Consider the following 19,241-nt stretch of genomic DNA (forward strand, 5'->3'; position numbering starts at 1 on the left):
GATCTCACACAGCTGGGACTGCACAGCTGCCACACTGTGTAGAGGTTAAAGAACAACCTCCTCCCTACAGCATTCATTAGCTTAATTTTATGTGTTGGAAAGAAGACGTCGAAATTTTTGTAGATAGGAAAGATGAAGAGTGAGTGAGACCTGAAAAGGAAAGAAGATCTCACACAGCTGGGACTGCACAGCTGCCACACTGTGTAGAGGTTACAGAACAACCTCCTCCCTACAGCATTCAGTGGCTACCTATGAATCTGCCACGTCGATCTGAAAACTCTTTATGATGCCTTTTTAGAACCTGTCTCAGTTCTTCCTTTGTATTGTCTGAAATCTTATAGATTTCCTGCAATTTAGCTTCTATCTTGTCTAACATAATTGCTTCTTCTTCTTCTGTGTTCAGCTTACTGTTACTAAGATTAACACCTTTGTCCCAATATCTCCTATTTTTCAGAACTCGTATAGGCAGCTCCCAAGTTCCATCATCAGTCACTACATGCTTATCACTAAAAGGTACTATAATTACTCCGGTTATTGGCAAGACCATTTTCAACTGGCTTCCTTCAAAGTCAACAACACTCTGATATTTTGACAAGAAATCTATGCCAATTAAAACCTCAATACTGAGATTATTTACAATTAAACATGGATGATCAATTAAATTACCATTAATGTTAAAGGGTAGTAAAGCTTCTTGCTTTACCGTTTTTGAAACCTTGCCAGTAGCACCAATTATTCTTAGTCCTGGTACCCTCATTACCGTAAGCTTATCTTTACCAGGTAATGCATCAAAGAAGGACTGAGATATTGCACTCACCTCACTTCCACTATCTAAGAGACATCGTACATTGATACCCAACATATTCACTATTATTATAGGGTGGCTTATTCTAAGTTGTACAGGTGGTTCCTCAAATTCATCTAATAGTTCCTTTTGGATTTGTCTCCAACTAAAGTGATCAACATCTGTCTTCATTACATTTAGGTCACAGTGTGTAGGGGTTTCCTGAATTACATTTTCAGCTGCCTTTTCCAGTCGGTCTATTAATTTTAAATCGAAACACCGCACGACTTCATTACATTTAGTTTGCTGAACATGACCCAAATTACTGTAGTCTGAGCGATTCTGCGCCTCCAGACCGGGCATAATACTAGTTACAGCTAAACCACTTTCACCATTATCGTCGGTTTCCTTCTCAAGTGACAACTGGTCACAGCTACTGGGTTCATCGACCCCAAACAGCCTACCCTCTACATTCCCACTTATCTCCTGTCCTAAATCTATTAGTACATTATCAACATCCTGCACAGGCACTTTAGATAAGAGCACATCATTCTCATCGTAAATATAAGCATGAATTTCTTCTGCTTCTTCACCTGACAATTCAGTATTCTGTAGCTCCTCCCTATCATTACTCTGCTGAGCCTTCTCTTTCTCTTCCCACTTAGAAAGCGTCTCTAATACTGTATCTATCAAATACTGTGAGTGATCTAATATTTCTGTTGTATCCTTAGGTGCTACCGACTCTTCATCCACATGTTCAGTTTGAGTATTCTGATCTGTCTTACCAATTCCCTTAACTACTGGCTTAGGAAAAGTAACCGCCTGGTGAGCGCCAGTGTCCTCATAGACGGGAACTAGTTTTCCTGCCTAGGTCTACTACTGTTTCCTTTATTTTCATTATAGTTAGCTGGCATAGCCTTACTTTCCGTACTGTTGTTTACATGCATATTTCTGTTTGGAACAAAATTATTATCCCTTGGACGCCATTGTTGGTTCTGATAATTATTTCCCCAATTCCTATCTCTCTTAGGATGACGAACACCTACTGTTCTGATGTTTACATTGCCATTTTGCTCGTTCCTAAAATTACTATTATTATTATTGGCATTACGGTTATTACGTGCTTGCTCCTCATTGGCAGCAACACGTTCTACACGTTCCAAATATTCAATGAAACGATCTAGATTGTCTCTAGGGGCTGATATAATTCTAGTTTGCCAGTACCATGGCAGTTTGGCTTCCAGACCTAGTATAATCATTTCTGGTTTTAGCTTTTCCGCCAAATGTGACAAACGTGAAATCCATGACCTAGCAAACTCTTTAATAGATTCCTTGCCTGCATTGAAGCGTTTTCCACTCCAAAATTCTCTCAACACTTCATTTTGCTTATTGCTAGACCAATACTCATTAATGAAAGCTGTTTTAAATTCCGCTAATGTTTTACATTTCAACATAACATCAGCTGACCAACGCATGGCGTCACCTGCTAAATGGCTTCTAATAAATGAGATTTTCTCTCGCTCAGACCAAGTTGGTGGAATCACATCTTTAAAATCGTTCCAGAAATCTAGCGGGTGGATATTTTTATCTGGATCGAACCGCAAGAACTGCCGACACCCGATAAAAGCGGCGTTTGCAGCTACAACTTGTTGTACATTACCATTACCAGAAGTTACTGAAGCTACTTTACTCTCAATGTTAGCAATGTTAGTACTTATATTTTCTACTTTCATTTCAACATTATCTACTCTTTGCACAATATGAGTAGTGTCAGTTTTGATTGCTTCTACTTCTGCTTGACATATGTTTACTTTTATATTAACATCTTTAAATCTATCTGAGCACAGTTCAGACTCCGCCTCGATCTTTTCTGTTAACTTGTGCTCCAGCTTCGCATCTTCCATTTGGAAGTCTTTGCGAACCTCAGCGACTTCGGATTTTATTGTCTTATACATTTCAGAAAATTGTTGAGCAACCTTTTTCTTAATATCCTCATGATTGCAATCAATTTTATAATTCAAACTGTCTAGATCCTCTTTCAACTTATTGCAACCAGCCTTGAAAGTGTCGTCCATTACCTCCCATCGTTTATTAAAATTTGTTTGGCTGGCCAAAATTTCAGACTTTAATTCAGCGTTCATTCTAGCATTACTGGCTGACATTTCAGCATTATTGGATTCTAATTTATTGTTCATTGCCTCAAACCGCATATTAAAATTTGTTTGACTGGCCACCATTTCAGACTTTAATTCAGCTGTCATTTGTGCATTACTGGCAGCTATTGCTTGTAATATAACATTTAGATCAACAGCCCCAGCATCTTTGGGTTGCTCACGAGCTGACTTTTTATCACACTCAGGTGACGAAAAACTAGCTCCAATACCAGAACCATCAAAATTAAATGAAACTTCTGATTGATTAGTTATCTCTAACTTCTCCTTCTTAAACTCTACCATCTCTGATGACTGTTTCACTTTTAATTCATCAGAGAAACTATCATCCAATAAATTTATCATTTCTACTTTCCGCTTTACTACAGGGGTCTCTATTATTGAATCATTGCCCCTTCGCACACTACTGTCAGGAGACAATACTTCATTTTTCACTTTAACATTACTACTTTCATGTATATTTACACTTGAACCGTTGTCTGGATTTACAGTTCCCTCAACAGACATAGGTTCTAATTTAAGTTTAAACTCAGTTTCTTTTGGCGGTTCCATCGCCGACAGTCTTTTAGTGCAGGTTAGTAAAATTTTTAACAGCTTTTCACTTAACTTAGGTCCTTCTGCACGACGTATGGCGTTGCCGGCGCGGCGTACCAGGATTCCTGATGCGACGTGGCACGGTGAACTGCACACGGCTCTCCGACGGCTGTTTTGTGTTAGCGTGGCCCGCAATTGCAGGCTCTGCGTCGGCTGCTCCAGCGGACGACTGCGGTGCGGCGAGACTGGCTTCTCGCGATGCCGGCAGCACCGCTAGACTCAGTGCCAGCTCCGTCAATCCAGATGCGTTGTTAATCCAATTGCGTCGTCCACATGCACACGTAACACTTTCACTGTTCTATACTCAGTTGCGTGTCGCATTTCACTCGCGAATCCGAATAGTTAAAAATCACTTTCACTTAGTCGATTTCCTGGCCGATGCACCATATGTGGGGCGGCGGATGAATAAGTTTGTAATTCATATTTGTAGACTGTGGAAACACTTCCCAACCGATGCACCATAAGTGGGGCGGCGGATGAATAAGTTTGTAATAATAATTAATCTATTGCTGGATATATGCTTGCGTGTTGAAGCAGTTTATGGCTTTTAGAATGTTGTTATTGCTGTCTTTTGCCGTTCTCAACACTGGCTCTCTATTTACTCCGTGACCCCCAGAAAGTGATTTAATAAAACTTGGAGCCAGTAAATAGATATCCTAGTGCCCACTTTACCTGAGAATGTTCTTATAGCTGCAGCTTATAGCTCTGAGGAATTAGGAGATTGTCCGGGATTTCTAATCAAAAACGGTTTTCCAAAATAGTTGAGTATATTCTGAAATTCACTAATAAAAACCACAAGTATCCCTACAATCTAACTAACAGAACAGTTCAGAGTCTAATGCGCTGATGCAACTATAAATGTCCGAATCAAATGTTAAAAAGAATGCTCGCCATAATTTGATGAAAATATTTCATCAAACGCCACGCAAAATATTTGGTAGAATGTCTGTCCCGCGACGGCACATGAAAATACGACAATACGCAAACTGAAGCTAGTTAATGAAAATCATTCCAGAATTAACACTTCACATGAAATGTTTTCATAGTTCCGCGTATCTCTAGTAACTTAATACGGCACCCGAGGCTGTTTGTAGCAGATACACTGATGCGACGCGACTACCGACACAGATGGCGTGTCATTCAGCGTCTGGAGAGAACTGGGGCCTTGCTTCCTCGCGCAGTGTTCTTATATATAAAGCCGCGGTGCGGACGGCTGAGGGATCGCCTGATCAAATCCGCTCTCCCGACTAGCCGCTGGGCTAGTAACGCACCACTTCAAGTTACATAATAATTTATAGCTTCTTTGGCTGATGGCCGAAGAAGCTCTTAATTTAAACGTGCATTCAGCACGCAGGTAAGTATTGATAATAAAATTTTGACGTGGCTAAGTTAAATATTCTGGGCGAGAGAATTAATCTAATTACCCTGCACGCAGCAGATGAGCTCTGAACTGTCCCTTTTGAGATCCGCTATCGCTATAATTTTATAGGTATTAAAAGGAAACTTTACACATCTTCATAATCATAGCGGACCTCCAACCTATTTAAATCTAAACATCCTAGCCTTATTTACTAGCCTACTTAATCTATCTTGCTTCCTTCAGTTTTGAGACGAAAACCAGAAAATCATGAATTTCCACTAAAATCTTAATATGTGAAATCCAAAGTACTGTTTTTATTAAATCATTATGAAAAATGAATCTAAATATAAATTTTGAAGTCTCTAGCTCTCTTCTGTTGCGCCAATGATTTTTCCAGAAAAACGTCCAAATCTCGGAAATGGCTGAAGTTATCGAACTGATTTTTAACACACATTAATTTAGTATTATTTTTGACATGCTAGAAAAGTTTTAGTTCATTTGCTTGATTTTTAAGGTATTGCGCAACATTTATGACGTCAGAGCTAGTTACAGCAGACTGGCTGGCACACAATGGAAACTGATGTGAATTTACTACAGCGTGAGTAGGCTGCTTCCCTACAACAATACCGACCAAATTGCAAGAACTGACTCACTTTTAAGAATTTACTACAGACAATAATGTGATCATTTGCCTCATAAGTCTCAGTCTTAAGAACTTTTAATATTGAAGTTAGCAACAGCACTTTAAATAGCAGTTTTAGTAGGAAAATTATTTTGAGCAAACAGCATTTATTTTAACTCACTCTCTTGCCACATTAACTTTAACTTTCTTTTTACTAAGTTCAAGAGGCATTAATTAGCATAACATTGGTCATAACAGTTCTTTCAGTAAGGACACTCGGTGATTACTTTAGTTCAAACGGAAAGGAACCTGAGAGGTGTTATGATGAGGAGAAAAATCAAGGTTGGTACATAAATTCAGATATAAATTACCTTATATTTGAGCACAATAACACCTCCATTAAGCTGATCCTTCACTGTACATCATTATAGTATTACGTTACAGTGATTGTGCAACGTGGTGGCAACTGCATGTTGGTAGGTGAATTCGTAGACTGAATTGCTGGACTCTGTCGTTTCTTGGTGGGGCCGACAGATACAAATTCCTGAATAGTTCCAGCTATTTATCCATCCATCCGAGGCCTTAGAAAGAAGCAGGAAAAGCCTCTCTCGGAACCAGCACAATATGCATCTTTTACATGGCAGAGCACGGACTCGTAGCTCGTCTCCGACTGCTGGCTCGTCCCCGACTGACTATCAGTTCCACCTTTTCCACCTGGGCCAACCACAATTTGCGCGCGCTACACAGTTCCGTTCCCGAGGGGAACCACTACACCTTTTACATACAGAATAACTAAGAGCCCTAAGTGAAGGTCAGCAGTTTACATAACAGCAAACAAACACATTAAATAAAACAGAACATTTTCACATATCAACACTTCTACAAAAAATTATTCACACAAAATTACAATTATATACAGTAAGTTTTGTTCCCTCCAAATGGGACAAAGCATTTACAGTACAGATACACTACTTTGCATTGAAACAAACCACAATATCAAAGTTTTAACAAAGAAAAGAGTATACAGTTTTGTGTTATCTATTCAATCAAAAACATTTACAGGTTCTTAACGATGTAATATTAAATGAAAAAAAAAAAAAAAAATAGATGAGTAGAGCATTAGAGCTATGGTGTTACAGAGCATTCCATTATAACTCAGCAGCACCCAGGACTGGAGCAACTGAATCACACTCTCCACCAGGGTTTTGACTACCTTACACCATGCTCTGAAAGAGAAACATCCTACCCACTATCCTTCCCACGCCTCCACAGTGATATTCCGCTACCCACTGAACCTAGAAAATAACCTGACCCATCCTTACTCCACTCTGGCTCCCAACTCTTTGTCTCATGGCTCATATCCCTGTAATAGATCTAGATGCAAGACCTGTCCCATACATCCTCCCGCCACCATCTACTCCAGTCTTATCCCATCAGAGGCAGGGCTACCTGTGAAAGCAGTTATGTGAACTACAAATTAAGCTGCAACCCAGGGTTATGGGTTCTATGTGAGCTTGACAACCAGCAGGCTGTCTTCCGCACAAATGGCCACAGACAAACTGTGGCCAAGAGACAGCTGGATCACCCAATTGCTGAGCATGCTGCCCAACACAACATTCTTCCCTTCAGTGACTGCTTTACATTTGCGCCATATGGATCCTTCCTACCAATGCCAGCTTTTCTGAATTGTGCAGGTGAAAACACTCCCTGTAATATAGCCTACATTCCTGAAACCCCCCTGGCCTCAACCTTCATTATTCCCTGTCGTTCACGCACTCATCCCCAGTCCTGCTTCCACTCCAGCACTACACAGTCTCCTATTCCACCTATGCATCCACAGTCCTCTGTCCCTTCCTCTGTTTCTCTCCTTTCCTGCATCCCTCCCCCCCCCCCCCCATCCCCCACCCCTCTTCCAGACTGCACCTAGCTGCCCTTTCATGTCCTCACCCACCTCATCCCTTTACGCTCCCACAAGCAGCACTTTACTGTCCCCCATCCCTAACCTCCTATCTCACCCTCTCCCCACCCCAGCCTCCTCCTTCCTCTGCCACCCAGTTACTTGTCCCATCATGCACAGTTGCTCACAGTCTGACCTCAGAGGCTAGAGAAAAAGGTCATGTGTGTGTGTGTGTGTGTGTGTGTGTGTATGTGTGTGTGTGTGTGTGTGTGTGGTCTATTTTAAAAGAAAGCATTTTGGCCAAAAGCTCGCATGTTTAGCAGCCTTTCTGTTGTGCCTGTTGGCTTCTCAGCATCTGCTCTATAAGGTTATTAGTTCTTAGTTACTCCAATTAGAACAATTCAGTTACTTCAAACTTTTTGGTGGGCTTGGACATTGGCATACAAATTAAAATCACCTCCATAATGTAGTATCTATTATTTTACCTTTTTCTTATTATCTCAGTTAAACAAACTTACATGACTGTCTACCGTGTCTTTGTTCCTTTTAGTTTCCCTGATTTTTATACTGTTATCTAACATGTAATAAACCTGTAGTATTTCAACAGACTGAATGTATCCACAATGCATATCTATAAATAGGAATGGCACACAAACACTCAGTTGGTGTGCAGGACAGAAAATGTTAATGTCATGTAATTTTCAGCTTATATTCAGCAGTTATTATGGAGACAGTCTATACATTGTGGCATCAACAAGTATGAACGACCTATCTCCACCATTGCAAGTTCTTTGACTCTGTAACCTCATGGCCCATGCCATCTTGCCAGTTCACTGTATGACTTGTTTTTGTGGATGTCTGTATCAAATATATCAAGTCTTACAGAAATGAGTGTGTTTCCTTGGGCTACAACCCCAACAGAAATCCTACAGTGGTAACCCTGCTTCGGCTGCCCCGCTGCCATCACCACCAACCAGGGCCAGCTACTGTCACCATCAACCAGGGCCAGCAGTTTGAATCAGCACTCTTCATCCAATATGCCAGCTGCATTGTTTCAGCAAATGTTGCACGACTGCCTACCACCCCCAAGCAAACGAACTGGTAGAATGGTGCATCGCACTTGCTAGACAGCACTGCGAAGTCATGACAGTCTTTGGACCGAGGCCCTCCCTTGGGTACCTCTCAGCCTACGATCATTACACAAACCAGATATCAAGGACACCACGAGTGAGTTTGTCTATGGTGAAATCCTGTCCTCCCTGGGGAGCTGTTACAGCCTACCTCCCCCCGACAACTCCAACCCTTCCCGACTTTATAAGCTGGATCCAATCCAAACACATTTTACAAACATTACCCTGATCTCCCCCCCCCCCCCCCCCCCCCCCGCCCATCTAGGCATACTCCTGCCCGCTCCTAAGTGCCCTCCAATCTCCTTTCATGCACTTTCATGAACTGCTAACACGATGGACATCCAGGTTAAAGGTTCACCACTCACTGTTCTTCTCCACCGTGTGAAACTGGCACACCTCCACCCAGCGTCTTTCATGGCCGACGGCATTATGCAGCCTCCCAGCACTGAGGACTCGCACTCAAGCTATGACCCCTCAGAGCTGCTACTGCAGCCCTCATCAGAACATGCATCTGCATCACCATCAATACCGTTCCTCAAGTTCTCGCCCTCTCTCTCTACCGCCTCCCCACTCCTTCCTCTATTGGTTCTGCAAACCAATGTCCTGCTTGAACTTGTGGAGGACATTACCATCCTCATCGATGACAACCACATCTTCATCCTGCTGCAAGACAACTCGTCCCACCTGACCGGGGATCTAGTTCAACAGTCGACCGCCGGCTCTAGCCTTCTCCCATGCGGGGTCGACCATATGCTTCTCTGAGCTACAGTAACCCCCCTAGGGAGGGTTACAGCTCAAATGCTGCCAGCCGAACATGCGGGGGACACAGTATCTTCCCACACCGCTCCATCCTCACATGCAGGACATGCAAGCTGACATCCCGTTCGCTCACACCACCTACAAGAGTTCCAAGTTGACCTCCCAGCGTGGTCCCTGCCGCAACAATCTCTGGAGAAGCACATCCACATCCACATCACATCACTGCCATCTCCCTCACTGCCTTCACTGTTAGACATGGCCCCCCTTCCACTGCATTCAAGCTGTGCTCCACACTGTTGGGGGGGGGGGGGGGGGGGGGGGGGGGCTGTACGAACGACATATCTCTGCCATCGTAAGTTCTTTTGACCCCATAACCTCACATCCCACGCCATCATGCTAGTTTGCTGTATGACATGTTGTAATGTGGACGTCTGTATCAAATATACTGAGTCTTCGAGAAGTAGGTGTGTTTCCTCGGGCTACAACCCAACAGAAATCCCGCAGTGTCATTATGTAATCTTCAGTTCAATTCACACTATGCACTTGGGGGTCTCCTTTTGGACCTGTAAATATTGCAATAGATCCTAACCAATTGGTAATGGAGATGAGTGTCATATCTTGGAAATGAGAGTCAGTTTCAAACCATACATATTGTTACTGTCAGCGAATGTAGGCCCATCCCAACCAGTTTCTGACTGAACAGCATGCAGTGGGCGTTTGGAGTCAAGTCCTCTGCAAAAGGCCATTAGTCGCAGTAGCACATAAAGCAGGACATCTCCAATGTGCCTAACAACACAGAAACTGGACAAGCAACATGTAGGTTGGTCTGACGAGTCACAGTTTTGCGTCTTTTCAAATGATACAAGATGCGAGTGCACTGAAGACCCAATAATGCAATTAACTCACAGAGTTTGAAGAGTATAATTCAGGATAAAGGTAGTTCTGTGATGTCTTGTTGGTGTTTTTCATACCACGATCTGGGCCAGTTCATCCAGACTATCGTGAACATGAACCACGGTGTTTGTTTCAACATTCTCAATGACCCAGTGTTGCCTTTTCCCCTGCATCTTGACAATGCCTATGAACCGGACACTCCCAATGTCCTGGATGACAACAGACATATTCATAGCATTGCGTGCAAATGTTTCTGATTTGATCGACACTCAGGCGTCCTATTGGGCCATGAATGGCCTGCTAAATCACCTAATCTTAATCCCGTAGAAAATGCAGTGACTAGTTGGATCAGCAGGTCAAATGAGCAATCAACATCATGGCAATTTGGTAGTTCTACAGGACCTAATTAGGAGTAAGTGGCATTGCCAGGATATGATAGACCGAAGAAACTTGCGGACTTCCTTTTTTGCTGAATTGAAGCCATTATCGATGCTAGAGGCAGTATTACAAGACATCATGAAATCTTTTGGGGGTGACTAACTTTTTGTCTGGTGTGCTGGAGATGAGATGCTATGAAGTGATGATCAGTCTGCCCCAGATTTACACATCATCCTAGCCAGCACCACACAGCTGCTCACAACGTGGCTGTCCCCACAGGGTAACTGTAATCATGGTCTCACAGATTTCACTATCCCTTTTTTACATCATTGTCATGGCTCCCCCATCACCCCTTTACTGTGTCCTGCAGATTCCAGCAGAAGCCAATACAGGATCCTTGACAAGGACTTTTGCCATAGAAGTATTGCCACAACAAATAGCCTTATCAACACAGCATAATTTGCAATCTTGTCTCTTATTCAGTCCATACAGTATCTAACACCACAAATAAGCAGGAATATTTCATGATATCCCATAACAAGTCCCATATTTTTTCAATCAAAATTGGCCGAGAAAAGAAATGTATTGCATTACTTATTGAATGTCCCTTGTATAAAAACGCACAAAAAACACACACACGGGAATATGAAAATCACAAGTTTAGTCACTTCTAAACGTTACAATTAAAAAGAGAAATTAAGTGGAAAGAATTGAAGTAGTGCAATAGATGACAGCGACTGTGTGAATGCAGAAACACAAAATTCTCCACTCTAGAAGCATTTTGGATGCAGATGGCAAAAGCATTGGACAGGGCAAACTGCAATGCAGTGCCCAGGACAGTGTACATGTTAGTGTATATGCTATCAGGGATAGCATGGTTCCACATTAAGCCCAGGCACCTCTATAGCATTTCGCTTCAAGATTTAACCCCACAATGACAGGCATGCACAGTCACTCCAACGGCAGGCATGCACACACCAAGCGTCAGCCGACCACAACTCACCTTTTGTTTTTCGATGACTCAGAAACTAGCCAGCAGTAGAGATGGCAAAGCCATCATCTACAATAACCTTAACCCTGCTACTCACAGAGGAAAGCATTCCACCAATATCTTCAGACAAGTTGTCATCATCAAGTATTGCTGGCCTACCAGCAGCATCAACAGTATCACATCATCAAATGTTATAATGAGAATGCATTGCATTCCACTTATGCGCAACATTCTTGAGAGAAAGAAGTGTACTACACACTTATGAATGCAAGACATTAACTTCCACAAAGATCAACCATATTATATGCTGCAAATCAGCAGAACAACTCCCTCATCAGCAGATATAAAAGGCGGGTGTAGTCCATTACTAGCAGTTGCATCACACAACCAACTAAATCCAAATGTTTCACAGTAATGCTGACTTTTATTCTTACCCACTTGAGAGACTTCTAAGATTTGCACTTTTGATAATATGGTTGCAAATAATCTAGTGGAGCACAAAAGAAAAGAATCTAGATTCTGAGCGATAAAAACATTTTGTAAAATGATTCATGGTCCTACAGCCTTTTCAAGTGAATGTTATTCCAGTAAAATATCTATATTGAATGTTGTTTAGTACAAAAATTCTTTATTTGTTAGATGATAAATTCCTTTGTGGTTTTTTATTTTTCATTCAAATTATGTAAATCTGCCATAATGACAAATTTGTTCATAAAATTACGACAGAGCTAGTATAAACCGGTTTCTTCTGTCTTAAAAATGTCATTCATTGTCACCAACCTGACCTTAAAAAGTTATTCCATTAAATTAAAAACCCTATTATATGACACAAAATATCCTGAAAAATCATATAAAGTTGTGTGCATCGCTCTTATTTTTGTCTGTTAAAAATTTCCAGCTCCATTTACAAGAGCAAAGTGAAAAAATGTTTACACTCCACACGTATATCCGTAGACTAGTCAGTAATAAATACACTGCATCTGAGACAGTTTTGTATTACCTTGTATGGCTGTGGCTTAAAATCACAAGGAGGTAATTTTGGTTCTTCATTCGCTGTTGAGTATGTTCTCCATTGTAAACCACCTGTTGTTTAAGGAATCAAAATTATTATCACCAAGTGAATATACTACTGCTCAAAGTAAATAATCATACTCATGTGGAATACGGTTTTATGCGCTGTGCAGCAATTTAATTGTAGTAGTAGCTACTGAAGATACAATGTTCTAAACTTATAAGTAAAGCAAATATACAATATGAAAGAAAAATTACTTCTTGTTTGATTTTACATAAGTATTTTGATGAATTATCATGCTCAAAAGTGGCACAAGTAAGAATGATCAGTCACACCCTTCAATTAATAAATACATGTAAGGTGAATGCAGAAATAAATCGTATAACATGAGGTGCAAAAGTCTAAATTCAGACTGCAGAAAGGTTAATTAAATTCTTGAGAAATTTGGATGTTTCTTACCCTTAAAGAGAAGGTAGTTAAGTAATCACGAAGGTAGTATGACACATATATGAACAGATTTAAAATTTAATTCAGCCAATGGTATGATCTTTAATTTCCTAGTCCCCAAAACAGCTTCAAACATACAAATGAGTTAATGTGTCAAATATTGGACCTTAAGCGTATGAGAGAGAAAAGGCTTGTAATTATGTTTAAAGTTTGTTGGGAGTCACTAAGTGCTCTCATTGTCAAACATTAGGTGAGTAATAGTATGGGTAATTTGCACTCTGTTTCAAGCAAAAGCTAGTTTTTCAGGCATCTCAATGTTTACAACATGTCTGCTGAACTTTGAGGGGCAGTCAAATAAAAAGCAAAGACCCGCCACAATGGGATCATGGAATGGTTCCATTCAAAAGTAAGCACCATACATGTCAAGACAGTTATCTCACTGGGAGATGAAAGAATGGCCACTGACAGATCCACAACTGCACCAACTCTTGCACTTCCTCATCTGACGGAAACTGACGTCCACAGAAAGAACTGCGCCGCCGCAACATATGTCTTTTCTTCGGGGTCGCCAATGATGTAAAAATCACACCATGGAAGCTCCGGGCCATACAGAGGATGTTGCAGTGTTTCACAAACAAATCACTGAAGCAGAACCTTCATCTGACTGGCAGTGTGGGGGTGGGCAACACAATGATTCTGTTCACCAGCTTTCCGACAGCCTGAGGGCAAATGGCAAAGTCAGCAGTGCCAAAGAAATCCAAAGCTGTTTCCAACAGTTTCGGTAAAGTTATGGTGAACCCCTCTTTCGGCTGCAAGGTCCCTCTGCTCATAGAGTTCCTGGAGCATGGAACCACAACCAAGCCATAGCTCTTCTCAACAGGATGAAGGCTATGGTTCAGCATTTGGTTGGGAAACTTGGCAACATCCTGTACAGTCTGGTTTTTTCATCGTGTTCATATTATTTTCACGGCTTTGGCGACATGAAGAAAGATGTGTGCATGTCGGTTTCAATCCGGCAAGAAAGAGTAAGAGAGGGTATGGTCGTGGATCCTTCAGTGGCTGACCATGTTCTAGGAAACAGGAACTGACCACCTCGTCTCCCAGTGGGATAAATTTCATAACATGTGTGGTGATTATTTTTTAATACAACCATTCCATGGTCCTATTGTGGCAGTTTTCAGTTTTCAAATGTCTTGTGCAATGATACAATTTTGCAGGTATACTCAGTGGCATATGTAGGTACTCCATGCAAAATGTAGGTAGTGCATGCAAAATGTGTTGCAAATAGAGTTAATGGAAAAGAAGAAATAAATAAAAACGTCATGCCTGATGCAGTTGTTTTACTGCATGAACAGTGAAAATGTAGTAAGTAATAAACTTATTCCCTTTCAACATTTTGTATGGGGTGTCAGTGAGAAAAAGTTTTATAAATGTGTGAAATTATGTAGCTATGGAGTTTGTTTGAAGCCACTAAGTGCCCTCATTCTCAAATGTGGGACTGGACCAGTGTAAGCCTATTTTCACCAGGCTAGGCATAATGACTGTTTTTAGCCAGTATGTGTTTTTCTGCCTCATTTATACAAAAGAAAATCAAAGGAATTTTAGCATAAAACAAGAAATACATAATCATGACACTCGCTGTAAGAGGAACATTGAAGTGCCAAGGTGTCGCCTATCAAGCACACAAACAGCTTTCCAACAGTCGCCCTAAAAATGTACAATCAACTGCCTCCAGAAGTGAAATCCCTGCCACCTGAATTATTTCGGAAAAAAATTGCTCAGGACTTGAAACAACATCCACTACATTCCTTGTAAGAGTTTTTCAACAGTGGTTCTAGTGAATGGACAAAATAATAAATATTGTTATGTTTTATATATAATTTTGCCTAAATTTAATCTTCCTTTTATGTTCTCAGTTAACTGCACATTTAATTTTGTGTTTTACTTAAAGTACATATTTTGCCAAAACGGATCTTTATGTGTGTGATCTACATGGTTTTGTAAACATTTTGCTTTATGGTATTTTCATTTGCTGCTATGAAGTTTTACTTTCCTGTTTAGTTATATTTCATTTTCTTTATGTTCTATGTGTTTTTGTGCGCTGCATAAATATTTTCTTTTATTTGTAATATAAATTTTGTGTATGTATAAATGTTAGTTGATAAACATTGTATTTGTGACGCAGTCTGTCCAGCCATGGCTGGTAAACGACGAAGATATAGTAATAAAGTAATGTAGTCCGAGTATTTGCATGCAGTGAATTGTGCTGCCTCAAGCTGTGTACATAGTTGCTAAATGCAACACTTGTCTTACAAGGTCTTACTCCATACTTTCGCAGCATTTTTCAGATAGTACTCCAGCGTATCTACATCTATACTCTGCAAACCACTGTGAGGTGAATGGCAGAGAGTGAGTCACATTGTACCATATATTAGGGTTTTTTCCTGCCCCATTCATGTATAGAGCACAGGAAGAATGATTGTTTGAATGCCTCTGTGGATGCAGTAATTTTTCTAATCTCATTTTCATGATTTTTACATGAGCAATATGTATATTCCTAGAGTAATCATTTAAAGCTGGTTCTTGAAACTTTGTTAATAGACTTTCCCAGGATAATTCACATCTTGTCTGTGACACTCTCCCATGGATTAAACAAACCTATGACCATTCATGCTCAATATCCCCTGTTAGTCCTATCTGGTATGGGTCCCACACACTTGAGCAATATTCTAGAACTTGTCGCATGAGTGATTTGTAAGCAATCTCTTTTGCTGACTAATTGCACTTCTCCAGTATTCTACCAGTAAACCGAAGTCTACCACCTGCTTTACCCACAACTCAACCTATGTCACCCTTCCATGTTAAGCCCAGGCATTTATATGAGTTGGCCGATTTCAACAGTGACTCATCAATATTATAGTTACGGGATGTAAGCGTACTGTCATATCACTGGATTGGTTGCAGAGTAACTTTGCGGGCGGCTGCGTCTGTAGAGTCGAGCACCCAACAGGGATCTATGTTGTGTAGTGTGTAGTTCTGCATGTGAGAGGTATTGTTAGTATGGAAGTTGATAAAATAAGCAAATGATTCAGAGGAAAGTGCTTCAATAAGTAATTTAAAAATGAGCAGTGCTGCTGCTACTGTATTTGTGTATCCTCTCGTTGTGTGTCGTACCATACAGTATCAATCATCCGCGCCGTGTTCGGTCTCTAAGAATGAACTAATGTGAATCAATAATACTATTTACCACAAAAGAGAGCATTTAAGTGCCAGTGTCTTGTAGAGAGCGTGAGAACGTGCGTTCGATCATCGCGTTCCGCATCATCAACAATCAGCCATGCCACGACTGTTACACGCACGCTCGTACAAGTGAGAACTGAGAACTGAAAAATTAACTTTACGAACAGTGTCACATCATTACTAGTGTCAAGGAGGACTATTACCAGATATCTGTACGTGTGACGAGCATAAGAACTAACGTTCGATCATTCGGCTTCTGCATCATCAATAATCACCCGCGTCGTGTCGGTTACGCATACGCTCGTCTGAGTGATATTGTGGACAGATAATCATCAATACTGTCAATTGGGATAAACATTTACGACTTAAGAGTGTAAACAGTGCAACATGTGATTTCCATATCGTCTCAGAATATAGATGTTCATACCAGACATAGAACAATGTTGTGCTTAACATTGAGTGGTCGCTTGCATATTTCAATAGATAATTTCTGGCAAGCCAGGAGTAGTGTTGAGCAGAACAGTACGACCGCCACGGGATTATCAGTTACGTGGTGAGGACAGTGCGCACGATCAAGGAATGGCAACCACTTTAACGTACCCCACCCAATTGTACCCCCAGTCGTGTTACAGGGATACTACATTTTTTCGTTTTGTGAAGGGCACAATTTCACATTTCTGAACATTTAGAGCAAGTTGCCAATCTCTGCACCACATTGAAATCTTATCAAGACCTGATTGAATATTTATGCAGATCCTTTCAGATAGTACTTCATTATAGATAACTGCGTCATTTGCAAAGAGCATGATTTTACTATTAATATAGTCTGCGAGATCATTAATATATCGCATAAACAGCGAGAGTCCCAACACACTTCCCTGGGGCACACCAGAAGTTAGTCCTACATCTGGTAATGGCTCTCCATTCAGGGTAACATGCTGTGTCCTTCCTACCAAAGAGTCCTCAATCCAATCATAAATTTCACTTGATTCTTCATATGATCATACTTTTTACAATAAGCATAGGTGTGGTGCTGGGTCAAATGCTTTTCGGAGATAAAGAAATACTGTATCTACCTGATTGCCTTAATAAAAAGCTTTCAGTATGTGATGTGAGAAACTGTGAATCGGATTTCACATAATCGATGTTTTCGAAATCCACGCTGGTTGGCATTGAGGGGGTTATTCTGTTCAATACACCTCATTATGTTTGAGCTCTGAATATGTTCTAAGACTCTACAACAAATTGATGTCAAGGATATTGGACAGTAGTTTGTGGATGACTTCCACTACACTTCTTGTAGACGGGTGTGACCTGTGCCTTTTTCCAAGAACTGGGCACAGTTTTTTGTTTGAGGGATCTACAATAGATTATAGTTAGAAGAAGGGCTAACTCAGCTGCAAATTCAGTATAGAATCTGACAGGGATTCCATCAGGGTCTGGAGCTTTGTTAAATTTTAATGATTTCAGCTGTTTCTAACACCACTGACTCTAGTAACTTGTTTAATTCATTTTTTTCAATGATACAAAGATTAAATTGGGACAATTCTCCTGAGTTTTCCTTTGTAAAGGAACATTTGAAAATGGAGTTAAGCATTCCAGTTTTTGCTTTGCTACCCTCAATTTCAGTTCCTGTCTCATTTGCTAGGGATTGGACACTAATTGTGGTGCCACTATTGCCTTTACATATGACCAGAATTTCTTTGGGTTCTGTGAAAGGTCGTTTGACTGTATTCTGCTATGGTAGTCATTGAAGGCATCATGCATTGCTCTCAACAGCCAAATGCGTCCTATACTTTGTTTTACACTTATTATACACTTCTTTAGAAGTTTCTTGACAGTGACTGTATACTATCGATGTTCCCTCCCATTGTGAACTGTTCTACTGGATACGTATCTATCTAGTGCATGATCAACTATTCTTTTAAACTTGAACCAGAGTTCCTATAAGTGTTCTTGTCCCATGCTGAAAGTTTCAGGTTCCTCATTGAGATATGACACTACTGATTTTTTTATCTAGTTTACTGAACATATATATCTTTCTATTTGTTTTATTTATCCTTTGTATTTTGGTGATCATTGTTCCCACAGCTGTGTCATCGTCTGATACCAGTTTTGATATGGACATCCTCACAGAGATCAAGTCTACCTGCTGCCAATATATTTTCATCGCAAGTGGGGGTTCCTAACTGTCTGTAGTTGATGGTAGTTTTCAGAGAAGGTATTTATCTAGCAAAGTTTCACAGGACGCTGTATCATGCCCACCACTAACAAAATTAATTTTCCCAATTGATTGTTGGATGATTGAAGTCTCCACCGATAATTACAGTATGACTGGGGAACTTACTTCCAAGTGAACTTAGATTTTCTCTAAAGTTTTTGGTAACATCAGGAGAAGTCTGGTGGGCAACAGAAGGATCCAATTATCATTTTATGCCTACCCCTGTACTGAGTCTTGCCCAAACAATCTCACATGCAGCTTCAATTTCTATCTTGGTGGATTTTAGTTTCTTGTCTACTGCGACAAATACAGCACCTTCACTTCTCATTTGTCAATCCTTTCAGTACACACTTAAATTTTCCCTGATAATCTCACTGCTATCAATTTCAGGTTTCAACCAGCTTTCTGTACCTAGTATTATGTGAAATTCACTGTTTTTCATGTGTGCTTCAAACTCTGGCACTTTGTTGCAAATTCTTCATTAGCTTACCATTAGGATTTTAATACTCTCACTTGTGGGAGGCATTTCTTTTGATCTTACTCTGATACTTCTGGGTTTCCTACAGCTATCATTATCTAGTTTAGATGGAGAGTCGCCTAATCTAAAAAACCCTTGTGTGCAACCCACACACAGTCAGCTACCTGAGCAGCAGTTTCTGATGTGTAGTGCACACCTGACCTATTTAAGGGAAGCCTACAGTTCTCAACCCTAAGGCGCATGTCCGGAAGTCACAGCCTAAC

General features: G+C 40.7%; 1 protein-coding gene across 1 annotated transcript in view; it reads right to left on the minus strand.

The window, feature by feature from the left end:
• The window catches only part of LOC124605308 (alanine--glyoxylate aminotransferase 2, mitochondrial-like), a 153,636-nt gene that overhangs the window by 86,564 nt on the left and 47,831 nt on the right, over positions 1-19,241 (minus strand). The window contains exon 2 of the mRNA XM_047136890.1: positions 12,581-12,663. Coding sequence (XP_046992846.1) covers positions 12,581-12,663 — 83 coding nt within the window. The remainder of the gene's footprint in view (positions 1-12,580; positions 12,664-19,241) is intronic.

Source organism: Schistocerca americana, chromosome 3 (genome assembly GCF_021461395.2).
Source record: "Schistocerca americana isolate TAMUIC-IGC-003095 chromosome 3, iqSchAmer2.1, whole genome shotgun sequence".
Lineage (NCBI taxonomy): Eukaryota > Metazoa > Arthropoda > Insecta > Orthoptera > Acrididae > Schistocerca > Schistocerca americana.